This window comes from Perca fluviatilis, chromosome 20 (assembly GCF_010015445.1).
Source record: "Perca fluviatilis chromosome 20, GENO_Pfluv_1.0, whole genome shotgun sequence".
In the NCBI taxonomy this organism is placed as follows: domain Eukaryota; kingdom Metazoa; phylum Chordata; class Actinopteri; order Perciformes; family Percidae; genus Perca; species Perca fluviatilis.
In genome coordinates, this window is record NC_053131.1 from 25,521,073 (window position 1) to 25,547,058 (window position 25,986).

Genomic DNA, 25,986 nt, shown 5'->3' on the forward strand with positions numbered 1-25,986 from the left:
AAAAAATGCAAGTAAAAACGGTTTTGTATGGCAGGGCACCTTTAAGATTAACTGTCCTGAATGTATGTGATGTACTGTCTTGATTTTACTGTTAAACTGTCTTTCACTGAACAGAAGAGCTCTCCAAATTCCGTTGTATGTTACCATGTACAATGACAATACAGGCTATCTATTGCATCATACAGAATGAGAATCAACAAGTGGGTAAGCTGGAATCTTACTTGAGGTCGTCGATGACTTTGGCCTGTTCATTCAGCTCTCGGATGTCGACCACCCTCTTGGTGAACTTCCTCCCACGGGGGTCAATCACTTGGTTCCCCATCGCCGCCTGCCTCCTGGGGTCAATCGTCTCCTGTTGGGCCAATGCAATGATACACACCCGAACATATTTATCTGGTAAAACTGATAAAACAGAATAAAACAAACCCGCTGATCAAACCCAAAAAAAAACATTTGTATGTAAAATTTCCACCAGGTAGCTGCGGTAAATAAGAATGCATCTTTTTTCAAATCTGTCTGATTAAAGACGAGTTATGATTCATGTACAGTACATCATATGCAGTCCAATCCAAACACCAGGTATCATAAAACACAGAAGGTCACAAATCAGGAGACAACACCGCCACCACCATCACCACTCCACTCCACTCCACTCCACTCAAAGTGCAAGAGGGAAAAATAAAGCTCTATTGCCACAGGGAACTGTGTAATTTATTTCTTTTCACCCATCATTGAAGCTTAATGAGGAGGGCAGTGAAAATCAAATGCTAAGCAACACAATTCTCCATTACAATGCTATTTACTTAAAAGCATGCCGTAACATAGCATTGCTCAGCATTTTGGAATCAACAACCTTCATCTGCTAACTGCAAGTGCTTGAGATGCAACGCCACCTTGCAAGTGATTTTGTCAGCCCAAAGAAGAAGTTTTACACTGTGGGTGGCTACATACACAGGCCCAGGAGAGAGGTCTTTGGGCCCTGGCACTGCCCGCTCGGAGGCAAGGCGATGCACAGTTTAAGTAGTCAGCTGGACCAGACACACTCTGAGGCCTGGGGCTGAGGCCCAGGATGTGGTTTACCAGACGCTTCCTTAAGGTCAGCCGAGGGCTGAACTGGCTTCCTGGACTCTGCAAACAACGGCAGGGACAGATGGATGGAGAGGTGGAAGAATGGACGACTCGGTTCAGACTTTACCTTCTGAAGCTTTAAGGTAAGCCAGGTAGGATTTGTTCAAATGTATTGAAGAGATAATAAAGGAGTAGTTGGTTATTTTGGGAAATACGCTTCTCATTGGCTTTCTTGCTGAGAGTTAGATGTGAAGATAAATACCACTCTCATGTCTGTCTGTTAAAAATAAAGCTACAACGGGCAGCCAGTTAGCTTAGCATAAGGTCTGGCCAAAGGTAACTAAATCCACCTATCAGAATTTCTAAAGCTTACAAACTAACACATTATATGTAATTTGTTTAACCTGTACAGAAAGCAAAGTCTTGTCATCACTGTAAGGTTGCCAGGCAACCGGTGGAGACTTAAATCCCCCCCCATAAAACCAAAAACTGTCGCTTTAAAGGGTGCTGGTAGGTGGATTTTGTTACCTTCAGACAGAGCCAGGCTAGCTATTTCCCTCTATTTCCAGCATTTGTGCTAAGCTAAGCCATCAGTCTTCTGACTGTAGCCTTAAATCCAACGCAAATATTTAAAAGTGGAATCAATATTGCCCTCTAAACTTCAGCAAGAAAGCGATTAAGCATAATTGCCAAAATGATGAACTATTTCTTTAACTTGGGGCAACGACCAGTAGTAAGCTCTACAACTGAAGTTCACTATTTATTTAATAACTTCCAAATCTAAAGAAATTGATTGAATGGATATTGTCTGAGAACTTCCCAATTGGAGTCACAAACCAGAACAGGTCATCTACTGTTGACAGCATATTTTTGTAAACATTACAATGTGTCAATTATATCATTTATACGATATTATTTATACAATAGCCCAAAAAGAATGACGTAGATAAACCCAATATTGACTGACCGTGTGGATGGTAGGTGACATGGAGTCGGCTTCGTCCTCATCTGATAGGTCGCCCATGTTGACAGAGTTTAGGTCGGCGATGTCGTCCACGTCCTCCTCGCCCGTCAGTGATGTCAGCGTGTTACCCAGCGCATTGAGGCGCTTGCCGATGTTAGGATCCATGTGAACATCGATACCGCACATTTTCCAAAGCACATTCAGATTCCAGGTACCGGCACTGCTGCTCTCTGTTTTTTGAGGAGGAAGAGGAGACAAAGAACGGCAAAGGATGCAGATTAAATGAATGCCAAAACAAACAAACAAAATGCTCAGACAATTGTCTCAGGCTTATTGTGCAGCTCTCGAGTGTGATCCATATTTTATGGACCAGAAAGAACTTGCCTGCAGAAGGTTGCCCAATAGTCCTGGAACATACTTCATATGTACCATCAGGTACTACGCCTGTATACAGACCACACACAGAGACAGACAGGCAACAGCCAATCAATATTTTAGAGGAGGTGGGTGCATTGAAAGTTACATAAGAATATCGGTTTCTACCTACTGAAGTCGGGTCATTAATCACATATATTTGTTGAAAATCTGTATTTTATGTGAAAAGAGTATATTTTATTTTGAACACTTAACCTTTACTTTCTTCACTCGATCAAGGCTTTTGACATGTATCAAATGTGATTAAACTGAATCAAAATGAACCATAAGTGAGTCAAAATTCGCACATATGTGTATAATGAGTCACTCACAAGCATTCATGACCGTATCCCCTCGGATTTCAGGCTTCCAGTCGTCCCAGGAGGTCTCGAAGCCTTCGGCGAAGCGGATGCAGAAATTCTTGAAGTGGCCTTTGCTTACCAGAGACTCCGAGGAGCAGGCGGTGATCAGCGTGCTCTCAATGGTCAGGACCATAGCTGAGCCGGTGTCAAAATCTATGCTGTGGTTGGCCTGGCAGAGGGGCAGGGAGAGGGAGGGTTACCCAGGCCTCAAGTAAGGGTGAAGTATATGGAAAAGAACCCACTTTCATTTGTTTCGGAAAAGGTAGATTTAGCTGGTAACACTTCATTCTACTGTACAGTACATGCACTTGTAATGCTGATCAATGCAGTTATTTTCATGTGATTTTAAATCACTACTTTGGTAGATTTACTTCTGATCATTATAGTTTTGCAAAACAGCTAAATTTCTGTCTGAGTCCACAAATGACAGACATATTAATACGCACTGCTCCTATAAATACAGCAATGAGTGAAATGTTACCAACCTTTTCAGTTTGTTAGATTGTGTTTAATTGTAGGATTGGGGAAAAATATTTCCCTGAATTTCTGGATTAACTTAAAATGAACACAAAAATAGTGGGTCTGATCATCATCCCAGTCATTACTGGAGGCAGGTCAAATCCTGTTTACCTCCCGACTAACCCGGTTATCTATTATTATGACTTGGATCAAAATCAGAGCGCAGTTTTGGAATTTATACTGCAGGAATCCAGGTAATTTCCAAATGCTTTCTCTTTCAAGAATAGACAGGAGCCTGCCATGCGCACCACTGCACCGGGTCATTAGATCTGGTATTGTGTGTGCAATTTTATACAATTTCATGGCAGTCTCATGAAAGATTTGCCTAAGGAAAATGTCCTTGTTTCCACTTTAACAACAGATAAGGAATACTCTGGACACCAACTGGCGTAATCTCTTTTTTTTAGTAGGAAGTAATTACAAGACCCAAAAACCTCAGGCACAAGCTCAAGCTTAATTAGTTGCTATGCCAGCTTTGTGGGGGAAATTTGATGGTTGCAAAGTGGTGTGACCTGCCATTTCTAAACAAAAAAAAAGAGCACTTCTGATGCAGTGTGCTTGTGGCATGGAAGAGTACTGATCACAGGAAGTCATTGTCCCACAAAAAGCCATCACAAGAGATGTAATAAATTGTAGGTTACTTTTCGTGCATTATTTTGCCGGCCTACTGATGTGCTGGCCCCAGCTTCAGAGTTGATGCCCTCCGTAACTGGTACTTGTCCTCTCTATGGAAATAAGCGTGACATAACAGCTGGTATATCTGGTCTCTATGGACATACTGTAGTATAGCATAGTACTGGAGTATAACAAGACAACCCATATGAACATTCATTAATATCCAGTGTTTCCCCTAAACGTTTCTATTAGTGTGTAGGGGTGGTCACGTTAATCTTTCAATCTAAAATAAAACAATAATATTTTCATTTATGTTAAAGCAATTCTGAATTATTTTACATGTAAATAAACATCCAAAATAAATAACAAATCTGGCAAAACATTTCAGTAGCTAAGTCTGAGGAGTACTAAAATGGCACACAGTGCATGACATCAAAAGAAGTACCACTGGTGCACGTCTCCTGGATGGTTTATCATCATAAAAAAATTGATTTTATGGAGAAAAATAAAACAAACACGTCACTGACATTCTTTTTAGAAGTTGTTGAGGGAAATTAAGGGGTGTGGTGGGGCAGATTACTAACAGCTTAGCTAGGGGAAACACTGATATCCAAACTAAAACAGAGAAATTGTTCTTTTAGTAAAGAACACAAATGCAATTGTGATTCTAAGGCTATACATGTAAGCAAAGGGAATGTCACGAACACTGGAACGGTTAATTGGTGCCAAGTGGTGATGGAGATAATGATAAATTAATTTTTTTATTTTTAAAGAGGGGATGACGTGAACTACTTTTCCTTAGGAAGAATTAGATTCATAATAAAAGTGCTTTTGTTTCAATAAAAACTACTGACAAGACAAAAAACAACTTGCTTTTAAAACAACAACCTGGCAAGCATTTCATATGCTAAACCATGGCTTATATGCCTAATAGTGAAACACCGTTATTTCAATGATTAATCAAAGATAAAATCACAATAAATGTGAACTTTTTAACTGTATGACCTTAAAGCCAACAAATGGCAAACCTGTTATTGTTTATATCAGTAGAACTTGGAAATCTACATCCGGAAGTTAAAATGTAAAAAAATATTTCTACAATATTGACTTTGGAAGATCCAAACCAACAAGCATAGCGGATTACCTGGGATGTGTTGGTGATCGGTAGGCAGATGCCCAGGTCGTTGACGGTCAGTTGCAGGAAGAGGGTGCTGAAGGCCTGGGCTGAGGTCTGCTGGATGCCTGGCAGCTTGTCCACTACCTCTTTAGTGGCCATGTGGATGTCCTTGTTGAGGGCCAAGCGCTGCTCGTTCCAGTTATCATACGCTGCCTTGTAGTTCAGCCAGAAGAGCACAGCTGCAGGAGGGCAAACACGTGGGTAGAAAGGATTTAGAATGACATCCTGAATGTCATGTAAACAAAGTCACATTAGACTTAGAGCCATCAGTGGTTGTTATTTGTTCCGTGTGAAAATCCGTTGCAATTCCATCACTGAGCCATCCTTCTTTTACAATCAGTGTTGCCTTGGTAGAATAACGGTAACTATGGGCAGTCTCATAAGCTGCTATGTTGATGATGTCTTCAGTGATAACAAACAGGAAACGGTTACAAGTTTTGTTAAGGTACACAGGACAAGCTTTGACATTTCATTGTGTTCATGTAAACTTGACTGTTAACTGACCGACAGTCGATCTATTTCTGTTTGTTGTATTATGTGAAAAAGGGGCTGTAAAATGTTGTCTTCATCCAGCTCCTTTCCCATCATGGATATGTAATGTTATACAGCAAATAATTTGTTGTTCGATTATAAAATTTGTCTGTGTCCAAGAGTGGGGAAAAATGTGAAATGTGAAAAATGTGAAGTGTGAAAAATGTGAAGTGTGATGCAGAGAAACAGTAAACTGAACCTCTGTCAAATGCCACCGGCTGGGCAAAAACGATCGGCCTGTTGAGCGTGATGAGGACAGCCTCCTTGTCGGAGGAGCCACTGATCTCCTCCTGCAGAGCATTCCGCAGACCAATCCGGGTTCGGAAGTACGCCACCTGGTGGAAGTCTGAGCCAGCTTCTTCATACACCTGTAAAGTGCGGGGAAAAAGGGCATCACATAGATATCTACTGTAATATTTAAGCCAATTTAAACCTTAGAGCTTTTATATCATTTTTCTTCATTTTGTTTTTCTTCATTTTGTTTATTTCATGAGGCTGATCTGTACCTGGTGCTTGACTATCTGTCCAAGAGCCAGGTGGAGATCTACTTGACATTTGCCAAACAGTTTGAGGTAACTGCTGCTGCCACCGGGCTGAGCCTTGCACTGGATCCTGTTGGATAGCTCCAGCTCGATGAGGCCGGTCTCAAAGCGCACAGCTCGCATAGAAGGAGTGGTGGCGGTCATCTGGATTCCCTGTGAACAAATAAAAACAACATTTAGAAATGTCCTAAAAAGCTTAACTAAGACTCAAAATTAAACAGAGGTCTCTAGAGAGAATCCCTTTACTGGTTTTATTACTTAAAACAAAAACAAAAAAAGCTTGGACCAGAAACTTGACCTGGTGGCTTCGGCCACTGTGACTGATATGCTACTTTGGTTTTCCATGCTGAAAGAAACTGAACATGAGATACCTTGAACATGAGGCTGAGAGAATAAAGCAGGATTTTTGGCTTGTCTGCATCCGTTGAGGTGTCATACTCATTCCACAGCGGGATGGGTTGTTCTCCTCCTGCATGCATAGAGAGAATACAAGTCAGCCTTACAAGCCCACACAGGCTGTTGTGAAGTGGTAGAGAACATGTGATTTAGTGGGATTATATTGTCTGTGTACCTGTATGCTGTATGTCAGCCCTGATATCTGCCTGACGTGTCCCAGTGCTACTAAATTGAAAGACTCTGATGTGAATAGTTACCATTCTCATTATTCTTACCTTACAATGGCATAAAACTCCAAGTTCTCTCTCTCTCTCTCTATCTCTCTCTCTCTCTGGCAATTACCTTGCTCAAGCTTAGCGAGTTACACAAATCAATACTGTTGTGGAAATGAACATGACTGGATTCGTGTACGTGCCTTGTGCATTGTTTTGTGAGGAAAAGAAAGTGTTTTTTTATTGACTCAAGTAGCAGCTATAGGCTACATAATACTGTTGGGAACAGGGAGATGTTTAAAATTAGATTAACTTTATTGATCTGAGAGGAAAACTGGGCCATTACAGCAGCAAAGAGAAGGATAGACTTTTGTAGAGGTTTAAAAGAGACTAAGGTAAAGTTGAAAAGTTTTGTTTTACAATATGTTAATGAGGTAAGTTTGCAGTAAAGAAAATATATATGCAAAAGTGTGTGTTGGTCACTGGTAAAGTACCTGAGACCTTCTGAATGACCTCGTTGACTTCCTTCATGAAAACCTTCTGTAGGAAGACCAGGTGGTTGAGCAGGTCTGTGGTCAGGTTGTGCTCAAATGAACCAATCTGCACATCAGAGAAGACCAGTGAGAGGCAAGTTAAGAGCAACACCTGGCTGCTCAGTTAATCCATTTATATAGCTTTTATTTATTGTCCTGGAGCCTCGTACCTCGGCCACACAGCGCAGGTAGTTGCCTTGAAGGTAGTTTCCTTGCTTTGTGGGGAAGTCGTCAGGTGCCCAGCCCTGGTCCGAGTGGCTCTCGTGGTCCTCCATGATGTACTCTCCTGACATGGTGACCGGAGGCAGGGTGAGGCTGGCTGATGGCGGCATGGTGGACATGTCCACTGGGGACACTTTGGACTGGAAGCAAAGCTTGTGGTTTGGCAACTCAAAGGTGAAACTGGTTTGTGCCCCTAAAGAAAAAAAAAACGTTAATTACTATTACTTATTCTGGGCATGCCTCAACAGTGATATTAACACAAGAAAGACAAAGTAGTGGCCAGTTTAGCTCAGTTGGTAGAGCGGGCGCACGTATATAGAGGTGTATTCCTCAACGCAGAATGTCCAGTGTTTGAGTCCAACCTGTGATGATTTCCTGCATTTCTTCCCCCTCTCTACCCTTTCATATCTAGCTGTCCTTTTCATTAAAGGCTGAAATGCCCAAAACAAAACAAAAAAAATCTTGAAAAAGAAAAAAAAGTCATGTTGGTTTGTTTTTAAATTTAGTTTAACTAGAACTATGAGGAAACCATAAGATGTGAAATCTGTCTTTTCACACAGGAAAGCTCTATATAGAAATCACACACACACACACACACACACCTGTCATGCCATGGCTCTTCATGCGACCCATTTTGTACTCTGCTTTGAGTGAGGGCAGCAGCGCAGCCCCGATGGTGATGCCATCCATCATGGCGCTGAACTTGAGGACGATGGGCTTCTTCTCCAGGCCTTCGGGGAGCTGAGGGAACTCGTTGGCTTCTATGGGGGTCTGATTGATGCTGGATGCTTTGTCAGAGGGTTGCGGGGTAGGGGTGTCCTCCCTATTAGGAGGTTGACTGTAAGAGGATTAAAAAAAAAAAAAAAATAATGTTTTTCCACTCAGTCAGGATTGGCTCATAATGTACAAAAGGTGTGGGCTTTGACTATGTGAAGGCGGTACTCTATCAAGTAACTGTTGCTATCTTAGTAGCTGGATTGGACAACAACACTTATTATTGTTGGAAATAACTTGATGTAGTGATGTGTGTGTTATTATAGAGAGCTCTGCAGATACTGGCTCATATTCCTGTGAACATCAAATTATAGAAAAGTTGTTAATACCCTAAGCACACCTACAACTCTATGAATATATTAACATAATTCAGAATATTACCATGGAAACAGACCACACACAGTCTTTGAAAGCAGTTAACTGGCAACAGTGTGGATATGCTGCAGTAACCTGTCACTTATGGAGATGAAAGACTTCTTATGAGGATTTTATTAAGTGTAGACTACGATCTAATGGCATTAGTGTTTGCATGACGGATTCATTTAGGATTTGAAATATAGTTACAAGTGTGCAACATTTCAGAGTCAGCTTCTCGTTACTTTTAAATGCTATTAATGAGACTTATAAAGCTAGAGAAACGACGAGCGAAGAGGACATACACATTGGAGGGCTGGCGGATGAGGTCAGAGATTTGTTTGGAGAGCTGGTGGGAGCTGCGGACCATCATGCTGTGCAAAGTAGCCGGGTGCTGGGGGATGTTGATCATGATGGCCCCCACTTTGAAGACAGCTGCGTTGTTGGTCTTCAGTCCTCGCTGGGCGCTGTACAAGGCCTGGGACTTGGCAATGTTGCATTTGACCACCGTTCTGAAACACAGAGTTAACTGGAATGAGCAACACGAATTAGATTTTTTTCCGGTGATGTGGACATATGAATGGATGTGCAAATTTACTGAGAGGACATCAAACAGTGAAACACCATGCAGATTCAGGACAGCACACAGTTTTCTGGGCAAAGGAAGAATGAGCAACCAGAACAGTGACACGTTCCACTATGAATGAAGAAGGTAATGAATTGTACAATATGGCAGCCGAATGCAAGGTCTTTTAAGGTGACTTTTCTTTGTGTGATCCTGCCTCTTGTAGCAAATACAACATTGTCTATATTCTAAGATGGCTTATTATGTGTTATTCTACTAAATCTGGAAAAAATGCTGAAATATCAGACTGAACGTAAGATAGCTCAGTATTGGGGTTGTAAACATTAAAAGGTAGGATTATGAAGATCCAGGACTTAGCCAAAACATTTGAACATCGACAACTTCTTAGCCCCTCCCCCCCTTTCCGCTAAAGCCCAAACTGGTCTCCTAAGCCCCTCCCCCCACAAGGGAGAGCTGTGCACGATAGAGCGCGTGTGAAGAGGGGGGGGGGAAGGGGAGGAAACCTATGGAATACATGTGCCTGAGCAGTGACTGACACGCAGTTAGACACCCCCCATGGCCCTGATTGGTGCATCTGAACAGGGAGCTGGGGATTTTTGCAAATCGCACTACAGGCTGTAGGTGGTGCCAGAGGAGCTGGATTATTTTTTTTTAATGACCTGCTTCATGTAGTTCTACTCGAACATCGGGTCAGTTTCAGCAAATAGGACAGAAAGTTAGTTTTATAAGGCTTACCTACTGCATCTTTAAGGGAAGAGTCAAGAATGAAGAGATTCACAAATAACCTGCCAACTTTCTGCTTTCATAAACCAATGAAAGTGGCTTCATACACACACAAACAGGTAACATCTGAACAAACAGATTCCTGAGAAACTGTTCACTGAAAATACACATGGATGACTGGCGACTCAGACAAATGAAGGGTGTGCATTCAGGGCAAGGCTGTGTTTTTGAAGTACTAATGCATGTGAGCCCTGAATGGTAGCAATAACATACAGAAACTCTTGTTTAGCTGTGCTGGTGGGAGATGTTGGGAAATCCTCCAGTCTATGCAAGTAGTTGGAAAAGGAAGAATGCAAAAAGAAGAAGAAGAAGAGCAGAAGAAAGTGTGAAACAGTTGTGAGACACCGTAAAGGTGAAAACAGAGTTTTCTATAAGCAGAGAGTCATGCACCCTTTGTTTTAGATGCACAAGTTTGTGATAAAAAAGGCTCTGGATTATTAAAGTAGCTCAAACTAGAACAAACTAAGCAATCTAGTCATTTACATAAATTATTCCACTTGTTATTCATTTTTCAATACAAGTTATATATATATATATATATTTATTATTGTGCCTGACTGCAGGCCCTGACCCACCACAGTAAGTAAAAAATAGTTATGTTTAAGGATCAGCCTTGAATTGTTTAAGTTTAAGTATATCTCAAAACAACTGCTAACATGGCAGAAACAATGCTTTAATTGTGAGTCAACACATTTGCACTGGAGCCTGTTGTTAATTATAGCTTATTTAATGTATTTGTCGTACTGCAATCATTCCTACGTACATCGCAATGTCGGTAACAACTAAAAAGTGCCAAGTTGTGTGGTATATACAAATTCAAACACACGAGTGCAGTTCCGAGCACACAGTATGACAATAGGATTAAGTCTCCGTTTTATTTTCACAGTGGGAGCATCTGTTAAATTGAATGAGATGAAGAAAAAAAAAAGAAGCTTCTTATTGAAGCAGCCGTTCTAAACTGAATCAAAGCAGCGTGGAGATGCATCAGTCCGCCTCAATGCATGACTACAAGGCGTGTAAACTGATTAGGGTGGTTATGTTTTGAGGAAATTGCATGCAGTAAAAAAACAAAAACTGCGGTTAAAATTTCCCAGCTGGAAAGAAGTCGGTAATTGGGTCCCGCTGAGCTTGTGAAAAACACGGCTTCCACTTTTTAGTTTAAGCTACAACACCACCTTTAACGAAAGACACTTGACATTCAAGCATCTAGGTGCAAGTTGTGTCGCTGTGTTCTTATGCAAGTACAAGGTATTCTTCTTTGACTTCACTTATTATTTTGAGAGCTTAAAAAAAAGTTACCATTTTGGGGAAGTTGTAATCTGAGTTCTATATCTTTGAGACCACAGTGAAAATCAAGATGTTGTTATCTTAGGTACAACAACAATGAAAGAATATTGGAAAAAAAAAAAAAAAAAATTATTTGTTGTGAATTAAAAAATAAAAAGACTCAATTATTACAGATTTTAAATTTCAAACAGCGAGGGTTAAGATCAATACACAAGAATGCTTGGTGAAGCTGCTATTCAAAGAATTTCTTTCAAGATGAGACATAAAAACCTTTATATTCAAAAAAGGAATTGTTAAATCAATTCCCTAATAAGCAGAAGTTAAGGAGAATGTGTACGTACTGGATGTCAGGAGTTATGCCTTCCAGCAGAACAATGTTTACCCCTCCTATGTGAGCCGATGCACACGTCTCAGTCATTTTCTGGTGCAGAATATCTGTGGAAACATGAACATTGATTACATCAAACAGAAACAAACTTTTACCTACCTATTGCTCACTACCTGTTTTTTGCAAGAATGAAATGACGCATGGAGTCAAAAATGTAATCAAGGGCTTTATTCTGAAACTTCATCTATTACATCTTAAAACTCCTAAACAGAAGAATAGATGCTAGAACTTTCAGGATCAAAGACAAATGTTAAAATTAAAATTGATTTCATGCACAAAGACTGGTTTATTGCCATTTCTTTAAACCAATCACAATCGTCTTGGGCAGTGCCAAGCGCCCGACAGAACCACGGTGCCGCTGCAAAATAGCCTCGGGAAGGACTTGTTTTTGTGGAACGTGTACGTTCAAAAGTTGTTTTAGTCGTACGAGAGAAAACTCAGATTGGACAGATAGTCTAGCTAGCTGTCTCGATTTGATCCTGCAGAGATCTGAGGAGCAGTTAACCATAGTCCTCAGAAATCCACCGGAGTTTAACATTCCAATACAAAGAAAGCAGAAAGTAACGGACATTCGGGTGAACAGAGCGTGATCCTGGCGGAATTTTTCGGTAGCACTGGAACAATCCCGGAAGTGGAACGTCGTGGATATAGACTAGTGCATAGGTAACAAAAATAGAACACACAAACAAAAGCTCATTCCCATTAACACTAGGGCTGCCCGATTCTGGAAAAAAATATAATTTACGATTATTTCGGTCAATAATAATAATTTAACACGATTACTTGTTGACTTCTGGAAAGATGTTGGAATTATTGAACTTAAACAGTGGAAAACCTTGAAATAAATCAACAGTAAAAAAAAACCAAAAAAAAAAAAAACACATACAACTGTGAAATTTGCCTTAATACTTTTCCTTCAGAACAAAATAAGCGTTTACTTGCACAACGTAATGAGCTAAATAATTGTTTTTCTCGATTATTCTGTTTTTGTGATCATTGGGAGCCGAAATCATAATCACGATTACATTTCCATTAATTGCAAAGCCCTAATTAACACCCACACAGATCTCAACCCCTCACCTTTCATCTTCTCCTTAAGGGTGAAACTCCCATGGATCTTCTTCAGCTCAGCCTCCATGGTCAGCCCGCCGATGTCGGCCTCCAAGTGGGTGCGGTTCACCATGCCGATGCCGAACACTATGAGTGTGACGTGCTGGGGCTCGGAGCTCACCAGGCTACGCCGCCGCCCGCCTGCGCCAGGGGGCTTGTTGGGCGTGGTGGGCTCCTGCTGCTCGTTCTCAAAGATCACTTTACAGAATGGCTCTGAGGGCCGACGGCCACCTTCTGCAGAGACGAGATGGGAAAAAGCAAAGTGCACGTGTAGAGGAGATGTTTAGTAGAATACATATCACAATTCAATCATTGCAGGAGAATGCCAAAATAAAAGTCTTACAGGTGTTTATGCTGCTATTGTGTGATCAAAACTCAATTACAAATATTACGGTCCCAAACTTTATGTTACAGCAAACTTATGGAGGAGTCAGAGGTTGTTGCCCTTGAAGTTGATAGATTTTAAAACATCCAAGAAGATAAAAGGTTGTGCCAACTATGTGAATTAGGAGAAGTTGAGAATGAATCCCATTTTCTGTTGTATTGTCCTTATTATGATGAGTTAAGAACACCCGTCTTAATTGAAATGTCTGTTCAAAATCCTGAAATGTTCCGGTGTACCGGGGACGACCAAATGGAGTGGTTGTTTAGATTTAATGTACAGTATATCTTTTTTAAACATAAAAACATCCACGAAATTGCGTTCGCTAAACCCACCAGACTCCATGTAAATAAACAGTAATTTTAGCATCGTAAAATACACTTCATTCAAAATCGACAGAAACCAAATAAAACTATGAAAAGCCGTTTTGGATCGTCTGTCCACTTTTCCAACCATCACAACTCTAGTTTTGGTTGAAATAAAAGCACATAGTTTACCGATTTACATGTGAAAATATGCTGGCTCTATACACGGTAAAAGCATTGTTTTTTTAAATGGAGTCTGGTGGGTTTAGCGCTAGCGACCTCAGAGCAGTTTCTGGTTAAACAGAAAAGTTTTAAAGAGGTTTTAAAAAGGTCCATCTCTGAAGGGATCCTTTCCATAATGTTGTCAGACACTTAGAATAATAATCGGAGTCCTTTAATGGCAAAAACAGCAGCTTTTAGTGGACCAAGCTGACGCTGCACATTTGCCCCATAGGGTTACATTACAGCCCGGTCTGTGGCTGCTGGTTACAGCGTTCACGCCTAATACTGCACCAATTTCAAAGATTTTTGTTCCGATCAGTCACTTGCACACAAAAACATTAGGAAAATAGGGTCCAGGTTGAAAAAAACTACAACCGGTAGTTACCCTTTAACTGCAGGTTTAGCAGGATGACATGTGGCTTGTGATGATCACTGCACTTTAAAAAAAAAAAAAAAAAGGACTGAGCAAAGTTTTAGTACCGAAGGAACTCATTCTGTCATTGCATCAAGGTGGGTTCTGTTTAAACACTGTCCCGCCACTACAAGCTTCTCTCACACTTAATGAACTCCTCGGGGGAAATATGGTGTCAACAGCAGCAAGAGGTAATATCAGGATACATTGACAAGAAATGAATAAATTAGGATCCATACAAGGTCCCAAGAAAAGGTGTGATGTGTGCAGCATAAAAACTGAATGACATAAGGAAGGAATGCAAATCTGCACTTCAGATCAGGAAGGGAAAAGGGAAGATGTGTTAGGAGGGAATTGAGTTGTAACAGCAAGGTTTGTAAGGCAGAGCTAAGGGTGCAGATGAAAGTGATGAAAGGGAAGACAGGAAATAAAAAAAAAGTACAGTCATAGTATAGTATATCAAAGAAAGTCTGGAGGAACATGCAAACTCCACAAAAAAAGGGCCAGCCCAGACTGGGAATCAAACCTGGGTCAGAGTCTGGAGTGGTGCAAACCAAAATAAAGTATGTTGAAAACAGGCATAGTATATAGTATGTTGAAAAAAAGTGATATAAAAGTCATAGTACAGTATTTCGAAAAAAGGGATTAAAAAAAAAAAATCATAGTATCTTATGTCAAAAATGTGATGAAAAAGTCAAAGTATAGTATGTCGAAAAAGTGATGAAAAGGTCATAGTTAAGTATGTTGAAAAAGTGATGAAAAAGTCATATTATAGTATGTCGGAAAAAAGTCATAGTATAGTAGCAATATCGTAAAAAAACATAATATGTGGAACGAAGGTATACAGAGCTAAAAGAGAAAAGTGAAGCAGGATGGAAATGCATGAGTGGGATAAAGGATGGCAATTAGGAACTGGAAGACAGCTGGAAGCCGATTCCCACCTGAAAGGCAGTTCTCTGGGGAGCTTTTCTCCAGGATGCCAGTGGGATCGGAGATGAGGGAGTAGAAGTTGAGCAGCTTGTACATGTTCTGCCAACATTCTGCTGATGGCTCGCTCTGCTCCGACACGGTGATGGAGTCGGAGTCGTCCATCTGGATGGCCATGTGGTCAGCCACGTCACGGGAGCCCTTTCTCGACACCTGAAGACGTTACACAATATTCCAGGTTATAACACAAATAGAAATCTCAAAATATGCATCACTGGCCTCCAAGGTCAATAAACAGTCAAGCGGACTTATTTCTTCTTTTATTGCCCTACTGTTTACTGTAACTGTAGGCCGTCACGACAGAGACAGGTAATGAGATTTGTAAGATGACATCACCTACGCATGACAATAACTTTAGTAAGCAGGAGAGTTACTCAGTTATTTCTGCAGAGAGATCTCTAGGAGCTCTGGTTGAGATTATATCTGTGGAAGTCAGTCGTCCCTCTCGTACATCTTCAACTTTAATAAAAATCCCTTCACTTAAAAATATGTTTAGCCAAGTTTAAAGCCCATGTTCCAACTGTCGGGACAACAAAGAACTGTCCTGGTGAGAACTATCAAGCCAGACACGTATGCAGAGAAGATTCTTCCATTGTTCAAGTTTTGCCTGTAAACTGCGGAATGAACCAAATACTTTCTTACCAACAGCTGACACTGTTTCAGTGAATGGTGCCCGTTCTGAGAAATTCTTATTATCGAGTGGCTCCCTCTAGGGTTTGTGTGTAAATAATGACAATTTCAGAATGAATTTTCTTATTTTACTGATCATATGCAGATAGAGAGAAGATATTGGTATCACATGAAACTAGATGGGGAATCCAACGGCACCAATCATGTCATGCTAGCTTGTCAGTGACTCTTACAGACCTCTTTACAGACATGACCATGTTAATCCCATGCAGTTTAGGCAATAACCATGCAGTTTTTCTCATGCAGTATACATGTGTTATTTTTCTAAAATGTAAAAGGCCATTTTTGAATATTTCTGCATACTGGGAGGTAGGGCTGGGCGATACAAAAAAAAAAAAAATCAAAAATCACAATATTTTTGACCAAATACCTCGATATCGATAACGCAACGATACTGTTGTGCTGACTATTGGTGCTTTCACAAAATATTTACACAATGGGATTTTTTATAAATAATCATCAGTAATGTGGATATAATGACTAAGTGGGTAAAGGCAAATAATAACAGTTACAACAGTCTGTTAAGTTCAGAGAATGACATCACTTTACTGTAATGAAGCCTTTAAAACCAGGAAAAGACAACAGTTATGCCATATCGCGATATCCAAAATCTTAGACGATATCTAGTCTCATATCATGATATCGATATAATATTGATATATTGCCCAGCCCTACTGGGGGGTCCTTAAACAATCTTGGATTTGCATACGTTGGGAATGACTGGAAAGCAGAGTGGATTAAACCAGAGCAATTGTATTCCTGTGTGATGACGTTAGTCCTCATAGTAGCCATTTCAATTTAGTGAGACCTTTTTATTTATTTATTTTTTAAACTTGTGTCACTATATAAAATGACCTGTTGTGTCCTCTGGGATAATTACAGCCTTGTGAAACTTTACAACCTTTAGAGACCTAGGACATTCAGAAGAGTTATGGCTGTCCAAGGCACACTGACAAAAATGGGGGTTTCTCAGCAGTTTCCAGAACAGAAGTGCTCACCATCCAATCTCCAAAGAAATGCAATCCTTGCAGAAATCTCCAAATTTCAAACGTTTTTGATACCAAATAAGAGCATGGATTTTTCTATTGTGTTCCTGAATGTCTTGGTGTCTTAATGTTGTATTTTCGAGGGATTTCGGACAATTTTTTTTATCAATTCTGGAGTTGTAAAAAATGGTTAAATTGCGCACCAAATCTGTGTAACAAATGGTATCAACCCAAAAACTTCTGCAACAATTTCTGAGACATAAGTAAGCATTAAAATGTCCATCATACACTCATATCATAATGTACTAAGCCCTCATACACTTTTGCAATTTCTTTAATTATTTAACTGGGCTCCTAGACTTTGAAATAGCCTGCTTTGGGTGCTGAAATGGGAAATCTATGGGACATATTTAAATATGAAAACAAATATTCTGGATGGGTTCCAAGTTTATTTCCTGTTGCACGTCATGTCTTTAAATGTAAGGTTAAGGTTCTGACCTTTGTGTTTTTTTTAAAAGATGACCCTTCGAAAATCTTAATAAAAGTTACCTTCGAGGTGCGTCGCTCTGAACGTCCGAGGGAGCTTCGTCCTCGCGGCTCCCTTTTCCCCAGCGTGTCCATGCCTGATGGAGGCCCATTAGGTGGTAAACCGCCAGCAACGCCTGCTCCTCCTCCGCCCACCCCTCTCTTGCTCTTCAGGGTTTGGGTTCCGCTGCGCCCGGCCCCGTTGAGGCTGCCCCGGGAGCTGCGGCTAAAGTCAGAGGACCTGAAGTGGCGGTACGGCCGGGCCTTGAAGGTGGGTGTCGGGGAGGCCGAGCCGGCAGTGTAGCGGCTCAGCTTGATGTCGGTCTGCGTGGCCTTGATGTCGTCGATCATGGTGCTGAACTGGTGGATGAGGCGCACCAGGGCCATGTCGACCCGCTGGCTGATGGCCTGACAGGCCGTGGTGAAATCGCAGTGGAATGTGTTGTAGTGGCGGCGGTTGAGGTCGTGGAAGGACAGCGGCGCGGCAGTGGGGCCCTGCGGAGCGCTGGCCGATTTCTCCATCACCACCGCGTTCAGGCTGAACGTCTCAATCAGCAGCGCTGGCTTGAACTCCAGCGGAGGGAGGTTCACCATGCCTTGTCTAAAGAGAGAGGAACAGACAGGCAGACACAGGGTTATGTGTAGATATTTAGCAGATGTTCTATACTTACATTTAGAGTGACAAAACACTAAAGCACATCAACAAGAAAGTAAACATTTCCAAATCCTTTTTTTGTTTTTGGTAATGATTAGATTTATTTTACCTCCTGGATCTTTTGTTTTTCCGCTCTTTGGAGGTGTCAGAGTCCACGATGTCTGCTCTGAGACACTCAAGGTTGCCAGAAAAAGACAGGTGCTCTCCGAAATACATCTTGTAACTAAGAGGAGTGGCGTCTTGGGCCTGGATGCCCGTGTAGTTCAGCAAAGGCTTGAAGACAACCTGAGGGTGGGAAACCGATATCGAGGCACCAAATGAAGACTGGCGTTTGCAGAGGTGATGCTCATTTGATCAGACACACAGATATACGGTAGATCCCTTTGTTTTCCAATGTTTTTCAATCTGGCATAAGTGACACTACAGCATTCGAAAATCAACGTATTTTAGTCCTAAATATTCTGCACATGTCGATGCTATCAACACAAATAAAAATAATAATACTGATTTTAGTGGATTGCCTGCCTGGTGAAGGTTTAGACCGCAAGCACAACATTTGGAATAAAAGACAAAGAAACGCTGACAGGTGTAGTCACAGCACCTGAGCATCAGCCAGTTGAACAGCAGCTGGGCACTGGTTGCCCTCCTCGATGTCGGCCATTTCGTCCTGGCTGGTGCTGTGCTGGGAGTGCTGGGAGTGGGTCCCATCCAGGGTGTTCTGGTCGCTGGAAAGCACTGTGTTGAAGTCTGATGCGGAGGGGATTGTAGGCAGGTTACATGCCCCGCCTAAGGGATTGGAACAGAGGTTTGGGATACATGTGGTGTGAGACCAGGCCGGGCCAGGGAGCTACTGCTGTGTTTTCCTGCAGGATATGTTCACACCAGAGCATGCGAGCAGAGGAGCAGCTCAGTGGCAGCATGTTACTTGAAAACGGATGGCTAGGGCAGTATAAGCAGCAGTGATTAAGTGGAGCGCTGTAGGGCGATACACTTTACCACTCCACCTCCTCATGACAAAAGATGTTGAAGAGTGAATTAAATGGAAGGCGACCATCGCATTGCAGAGAGCCAACATTATAGACATTAACAGCCACATTACATTCTGTTAAAAAGGAAAAAATGTAACCGTGCAGTTCTTTCCAATGTTCTCTGTGTATCTGGGGCTCAGCCGTATCCGTACTTCGCCAGAGAGATGCCGACAAAGGCTGCAGATGCGGCGGGGAGGATATGGCCGGCGGCAGGAAGCCCCCAGGACCTCAGCTGCCGAGAGCAAACAATCAACTGGTGGTGTCTTTGCTCAAATTGCCCTCCGATACCAACAGGAAACTTAATCATTCTGCTGCAATGAATGTCATAGTGGGAAGTTTTTGCTGGCTATTGTCGCTGATGACAGCTCACAGGAGGTTTAACTTCTCCCTTGGACAGAGGTGTGCTGGAGACCTTCTTCAGGTTTTTGTCATTTTTATTTCTGCAAATGTATTGGTCTGCCCCCGAAGAAGGAGTGAGAATCACCAACAGCCGCTGCTCAACGAGCAGCTGAGACAGCAGAGACAGACAGACCACGGGGGGGGGGATGGCTTACTGTCTTGGGCACAGATCCACACAATCAAAAAGCGCTCTGCTAAATTGTGAAGGTAAGATGTATCTTTTCAAATCTCAAGCGGGTGAATCCAAATACTAAACGACTTTTGAGGGAGTGCAAAATGCTGCTGTTTGTTCCTCTGTACTCCCACACATCTTCTGAGTCACAGAGGGTGGGAAAGAGCACCGCTGTGAGGCATGAACAAACATTTCAGGTTGCTGAACTCCACTAACATGCTCTGGTTCTCACACAATGTCTGGCAGGAACAGTGAGGAAACAACATGACTTCATCTACACATTTGATATGATTAAGCCCATTTTTAATGGCATGTCAGAGGGCTGCTGGACCAGATGGCCACTAATAACCCAGGAGGTATAAAGATTTCAAAACTGATAAAGGAAGCCCTGGTATTTGATTGATACTCAATATTGGCCACGTACGGTATCTGTACTGGTATTAGTGTACAGATTGGTTTGCATTGTTTGCTCAAACTGCTTTGACATCTTGTCTAAATACACATGAATTGCTCGGAATGGTAAAACTCATCCATATGGCAGTGAAGACAACTTCTTGTAAATAAAATGTCATCTTGATCTTATTGTTTAAAAAGCACTATACTGGGGGCGGCCTGTAGCTCACCCAGTAAGAGCGTGCGCCCCATGTAGGCTGAGTCCTTTGCAGCAGCGCGGGTTTGAATCCGGCCTGCTGTCGTCCCCCATATTTCTCTCCCCCTTTCCTCTCTATCCACTGTCACGGTCTAATAAAAGGGAAAAGCCCCAAAAATAATCTTTAAAAAAAAAAAGCACTGTACGTAGGATTTGAATTTCCCAACTTTGGTGCCCCCCAGTGGTAGTATAAAAAAAAAAAAAAAAAGAAAGACAGTGACAGACAGCAACGCACACTGCCACTGAGTTTGTCTCATCTTTCAACAAATACAAACTTCTGAATGAAAACAACCAAAAATAATTTGATACATGCTATAATCACAGGAAAAAAACGTGTATGTAGTGTAGTGGCTTTGACCCATAATGTACAGTATTAATAGTTCAATGTCTAATCAATTTCCCTGAATGATGGTAATCTTATTGTATTTACACACCAACAACCTACCTGTTTCCAGGTTTTTCCTGTGGGATAGATTGACACAGTCAGAGTTCTAGGTGACTATTGAACTAACTAACAAAAAAGCGGGACAAACTAACTGCTAACTTGCTAACTAGGTCACCAATACCATCAGCACAACACTGAGCAACAATCCCTGACCTCCTTCTGCTTCGGGGCTGTTTAGTTGTTGGTACTGGTAGTGGTTGACAGGTGAATCCAGCGGGTCTAGTAAAACAGCAACAATATATACATTCTGATCTGTTATAGCTGCTGTACTAGCTGAAGCTCAAAAGGTGTTCAATGTTAGTATCTATTCTATCCGCAAAAAAAGAAAACATTTAATAACAAAGCAAACATAGCTGGCCTCAAGGTTCCACAGAGAGGAGTTCATCTTAAAGAACTGGAATCCTCATTTAAGGGGTCTTCTGAATTAAAATACATTTTTAATACATATACAATGAGGATTTGACAATTGGAAAACACCCATCCAAGGCAAACGATGTCTGACCTGTCTGCAGGCTGTTGTGCTGGGAGCGATTAACCGGGGAGTCCTGGGTGACCGCCCCCGTCCTGTTGCCAACAGCATTGGACATCCAATTGTAAAAGCTGACGGAGGAGGGCTCTGAGAGCAGCGGGTGCTCGGTCAGCATGTCTGTCCCTAAACTGTTTCCTGAGCCCCGGAAAAAAAAAAGAAATTAAGAGCACATTACATCACGGAAAAAAGACTACAGAAAAACTGGACATCACACAGATACCGACTGCTGTCCGCAGATCACTTTTTATCCTGCATCATCAGGGCATATGTGGTATTGTAAATTTAAATTTGGGGGTTATAAAAGTCGTGATGATGACAGGGTTTGAACAATTTGTCAAGCTCTCACACACACACACACACACACACACACACACACACACACACACACACACACACACACACACACACACACACACACACACACACACACACACACACACACACACACACACACACACACACACACCACACACACACACTCACTCACTCCTCCCACTCACTCCACTCACATTCTTATTAACAACAATAAGGAACCAAAACATGTAGAGGAGGAGCAGGGGATGCTGAATGTTGAGTAGGGCTGGGAATGTCTTGACACCTCACGATTCGATTCTCAACCGATTATTGATGCAACACATTTCCATGCGTGATTTAAAAAAAATATACATATGAATCTGAGTTTGCTACTCAGAGTTTGCTAATCACTTCCTAGACAAAGCTTAGATTTTGACATATTTTTATTTTGTAGTCATTCCATGCTTAAGCCTTAAACATGCTTGTGAAAGTCACCTTCTCTCACAGTAATCTTCCATGTCAGAGGCTCGGTCATGTTTAAAAGGTGGATAATTGGCTTCTTAGAACATGAAACATGAGGTGGTCAGATCTAATGTGATAAAGTAGATGAACAGCCTATATGTGTTTTGCCTAATTATTTTTTGTATGTCGTTTGTACCAGTGGCTCTTTGCTGCATGTCATTCCCCTTCTCCCTCCCATTTCAAGTCTAAGCTGTCCTATCCAAATAAAGGCCTAAAATGCCCCAAAAAATAATCTTGAAAAAAAAAAGATCTGTGCCGTAATGTGTAATGTTGTAATTTGAAGTCATAGTGTTGGTATCGAATAATGTTGATACCCAGCCCTAATGTTGAGAGCATGAAACACAAAGGCACACTGACTGTGCATATCCGTTCACTGTGGGCATGTGCTCAAGAAGGGACCCATCTGTGAATCTATTTTTGAGTCATTTTTGATTCACACTATTGAACGGCAGAGGTCAGCCTTGCAGCAAAAAAAAAAACAAGAAGACATGTTGTAATCAAGTGAACACTATTCTGCGGTTACCAGGACCTTCCACATCCTGTGGTGGGGTGCAACACAACAGCGGTCCGGGGGGGCACGAGTACCTGTGCGAGTGAGGGAGCTGCTCTTGGCTGCGGTAGCGGCAGACGGTTCGTTCCTCTGGGGCATGCCCTCGAGCAGATTGTGCAGACTCCGAAAGCTGCCTGTCAGATTACTCAGGAGGCTCTCCTTCCTGGGGCTGTCCTTCGCTGGCAGGCCGACACGGCTCACATGGGCTGGTGAGTCGGCTGCTGTGTCACCGCTGGTGTAGCTCAGCGACTGGTATGGATGGGAGCCCTGGGTGTGACAGATGTACAGATTATGTTCACACCATACCATGCTGAAATATAAAAAAAAGCCATAGGCAAAATTGAGTGGGATACATGGTGATTTCATCCCTCCACTCAGTGCCAGCTCTTTTCTGGCTCTCTAACAGTGGAATCACCTTCACACCAGTCAGGACAGCACTGTCTGCTGTAAAATGTCACTACTTTTTTTTTACGGCTGCAACTAATTAATAAATCTGCTGATTATTTCATTATTTTTATTTATTTGACAGGGCAGTGCACTAAGCTCCTTAGCCGTACCAGAGTTATCTATAGGCTTATTTTCATCTGTAGTCCCCGGGCAGGAAACAGAGGGCCTAATTTACTAACACTAACGCAGTTTGCGCTGCGTCTGTTTATGCGAGTTCGGTAATAGCGCACGCTATCCATCCACATTTTGCGTAGTATTTATCAACCCTGACACCCATCAGGTAATCAGCGTCTTTCTCCGCCCACTATACCGTAAATTGCGCTGTAGCAAAGCGGTACTGGTGCTATGATACGGCTGAGTGCAGACTGCGATATTCCCACTGCTGATGCTATGACTGTTTGAAATGATCCTGATGCCAATATTTGTAATGGAGCGGAGTTTAACAACCTGCTGGAATGGGAAACGCTGAGTGGGAGATTCAATTTCATCTTTGATTTCTTCCAGTAACTCTAATATTGCATGGCTGCTTAATCTGTGACGCTAAATGATGTTGTGTTCACTGACAAAGTGTGATTCTTGTGTTAAAAATATTTTCAGCCTCGCCTATGTCTTCGTCTTGCTCAAATTACTGTTGCCATTTCGCCAGCGGCATAAAGGTCTACGAGGAAACTCGATTGCGGCTGGTTTAGACCTGCTTTTAAGAGGCGGAGAATTTCCCCCGCAGAATAGAGGCGCGCTCTTACTGACAGTCTTTGTAAATACCACGGAATATATAATTAGGTGCACTTTGCGCTTATCCTCCCACCTTTTCGGGTGGAACTCCCACTTTTCCCACCACCCTCCCACGAACGCATATTGAAAGCGCAACTTGTCTCTTCTCGCTCATGTGGCAGAAAATCTGCGATTTTACCCGAGTGTGCCCTGTTTGTAAATAGCCCGCATCGGTTACGTCCGTCTTTGCGACCAATTAGCGCCTGGAAACAGGCGCAAACGGCTTGATAAATCTAGCCCAGAGAATAACATCTCTGTGAAAAGAGAAACCTAACACTGGAGCAAATGATAACAATCACATCTCTCTCTCACACACACACACACACACACACACACACACACACACACACACACACACACACACACACACACACACACTAACAGTTTGGTCTGCAAAATGTCACGATGTTGCTTGTTTTGTCCAATCAACAGTCCAAATCCCAAATTGACTATCACAGAAGACACTTTTGAGGAGTTGGAGCTACAGAATGTTTGGCAGTGTTGTAGGCTGGATTTAGGAAAATTGTATACGGTTATCTACACAATATGGTTAACATACAGCGTGGCACAGTACAGCTGTGAAAATGTGTAGAGCTGAAACAGATTTTTCTCTCAGTTTTTTTTTTTTTTCTCTCATGTCAGCAGACTAATCAATAATGGAAATAATGGTAGTTGGAGGTAGAAAGGAGCGTGTATACATAGCATTTATAAGGTATACCCGCACAATCTCCTGCCACCCAGTATGGATTTTCAACAGATAACGGGAACAAAATTCTCAAAGGTGTACCTTTATCCTGAGTGCAGACTCGTTGTGTGTATGGGACTTGGAGAGTTTCCTCATGATCTCCACTCCGCTGACAGGGCCAGAGTTTGCTTCTTTTGGCGGGGGCCGACTGCATGCTCCCTCCAGCAACATGGTGTGTTCACTCACTGTGGCTTCACAATAATAACATCAAATAAAACTCCCAAAAGAACCATATGACTGCTGCTAAAGTAAAGTCTGAAGATTCATACTATATCATTTATGTCTAAATCTCCTTTCTGCTTACAAGTGATAACAGTCTACTTATATCTGTGCAAACACTGAGAAGTAGAGGTCAGGAGTTTCACTGTCCATCTGTGGTAACAGATTAGAGGATGGATACCCGACCTGAGCCCGACGGTACCCGATGGGCCGGGCTGGGTTTGGACAGATATTTAGAAATGATGTTTTCGGGTTCGGGTCGGGCTCGGTCACATCAGCGCGATAAGGCATTGAACATTTTAAATGTAAAAAATAAACGTATTATGGGCCTGTTTCACTCGATGCAAAGGTTTGTTTTTGTGATTAAAATAAATGTAAAAATGTAGCTGTGACAACGAAACACGTGCATATTAGGCTACATGTGGCAGCGCAACGACAGAAGACGTTAAAAAGAAGTTGGCCTCAGGAGACTTTAAAACCACCGAAAAATGGAGGAAAGTTGACATTTCCGAATGCCTTCCTACAGTTGCTTAATAAAAGCGGGCGTTCCACACAAACCAACGTACATGTGTCATCAGGTATGAGAAAGAAAATGAGATTTTAACTGTGTCGGGCTCGGGTCGGGCTCGGACATAAATATTTAAATGCCTATCGGACGCGGCCCGGGCTCGGACAGAAAAACGTGGCCCGATCCGCAATCTATAACGGATGGGTATGGTCAAAAAAGTATTAGCACGCTGAAAGCTCTAAGTTCCCACCTGCGTCAAATTCAAATTCAGCTCCATCGGCGCTGGTGTCACTCTGCAGCGCAGCACCGTTGTCCAGGCCCAAGATCGTCTCACCCAGGCTCTGCTGCAGCTCCTTGGGTTTGGCAAGCTGATTGGGCCTCATCAGACCAATAGCTTTGAAGCCCTGAGTGACCACTATAAATTTCATCCATTGTCTGGCCAAAGCAACCAGACCCTTTTTTAGAGTCACAAGGGCTGGAACACCATCATTCTGGGATGGAAAAGATAAGAGGAAAGAACTGGAATTAGTTCTTTCCAGCGCTGACGGATTCATTAAAACAGTGAAGCAGAGCCAAGAGCACTTAAAACCACTTAAATTAAGTGGCAATTATTTATTTTTTTATTATTTAAAGAGTCCAAATGAGATCATATACATTTTACTAGCCATTGTCGTGGAGTTGGAGTTTTGTGAAATGTAGCTAATGGA

At 42.1% G+C, this 25,986-nt stretch overlaps 1 protein-coding gene across 16 annotated transcripts in view; it reads right to left on the minus strand.

The window, feature by feature from the left end:
• Positions 1 to 25,986, minus strand: part of kiaa1109 (KIAA1109 ortholog) — a 92,593-nt gene that overhangs the window by 25,848 nt on the left and 40,759 nt on the right. For 7 of the 16 annotated variants that reach the window (XM_039786959.1, XM_039786957.1, XM_039786955.1 and 4 more), the window contains exons 42-67: positions 25,530 to 25,770; positions 24,595 to 24,743; positions 22,625 to 22,856; positions 21,197 to 21,358; positions 20,848 to 20,913; positions 18,603 to 18,787; positions 18,111 to 18,286; positions 17,371 to 17,947; positions 15,100 to 15,298; positions 12,808 to 13,071; positions 11,681 to 11,774; positions 10,266 to 10,316; positions 8,989 to 9,195; positions 8,158 to 8,393; positions 7,504 to 7,748; positions 7,295 to 7,400; positions 6,564 to 6,661; positions 6,157 to 6,345; positions 5,850 to 6,018; positions 5,087 to 5,298; positions 3,969 to 4,052; positions 2,779 to 2,977; positions 2,417 to 2,476; positions 2,036 to 2,262; positions 952 to 1,128; positions 222 to 352 (exon numbers count right to left, since the gene is read on the minus strand). In XM_039786959.1, coding sequence (XP_039642893.1) covers positions 222 to 352; positions 952 to 1,128; positions 2,036 to 2,262; positions 2,417 to 2,476; positions 2,779 to 2,977; positions 3,969 to 4,052; positions 5,087 to 5,298; positions 5,850 to 6,018; positions 6,157 to 6,345; positions 6,564 to 6,661; positions 7,295 to 7,400; positions 7,504 to 7,748; positions 8,158 to 8,393; positions 8,989 to 9,195; positions 10,266 to 10,316; positions 11,681 to 11,774; positions 12,808 to 13,071; positions 15,100 to 15,298; positions 17,371 to 17,947; positions 18,111 to 18,286; positions 18,603 to 18,787; positions 20,848 to 20,913; positions 21,197 to 21,358; positions 22,625 to 22,856; positions 24,595 to 24,743; positions 25,530 to 25,770 — 4,736 coding nt within the window. The remainder of the gene's footprint in view (positions 1 to 221; positions 353 to 951; positions 1,129 to 2,035; positions 2,263 to 2,416; positions 2,477 to 2,778; positions 2,978 to 3,968; positions 4,053 to 5,086; positions 5,299 to 5,849; positions 6,019 to 6,156; positions 6,346 to 6,563; positions 6,662 to 7,294; positions 7,401 to 7,503; positions 7,749 to 8,157; positions 8,394 to 8,988; positions 9,196 to 10,265; positions 10,317 to 11,680; positions 11,775 to 12,807; positions 13,072 to 15,099; positions 15,299 to 17,370; positions 17,948 to 18,110; positions 18,287 to 18,602; positions 18,788 to 20,847; positions 20,914 to 21,196; positions 21,359 to 22,624; positions 22,857 to 24,594; positions 24,744 to 25,529; positions 25,771 to 25,986) is intronic. The other 9 variants (XM_039786972.1, XM_039786971.1, XM_039786958.1 and 6 more) reach the window with 8 other exon arrangements.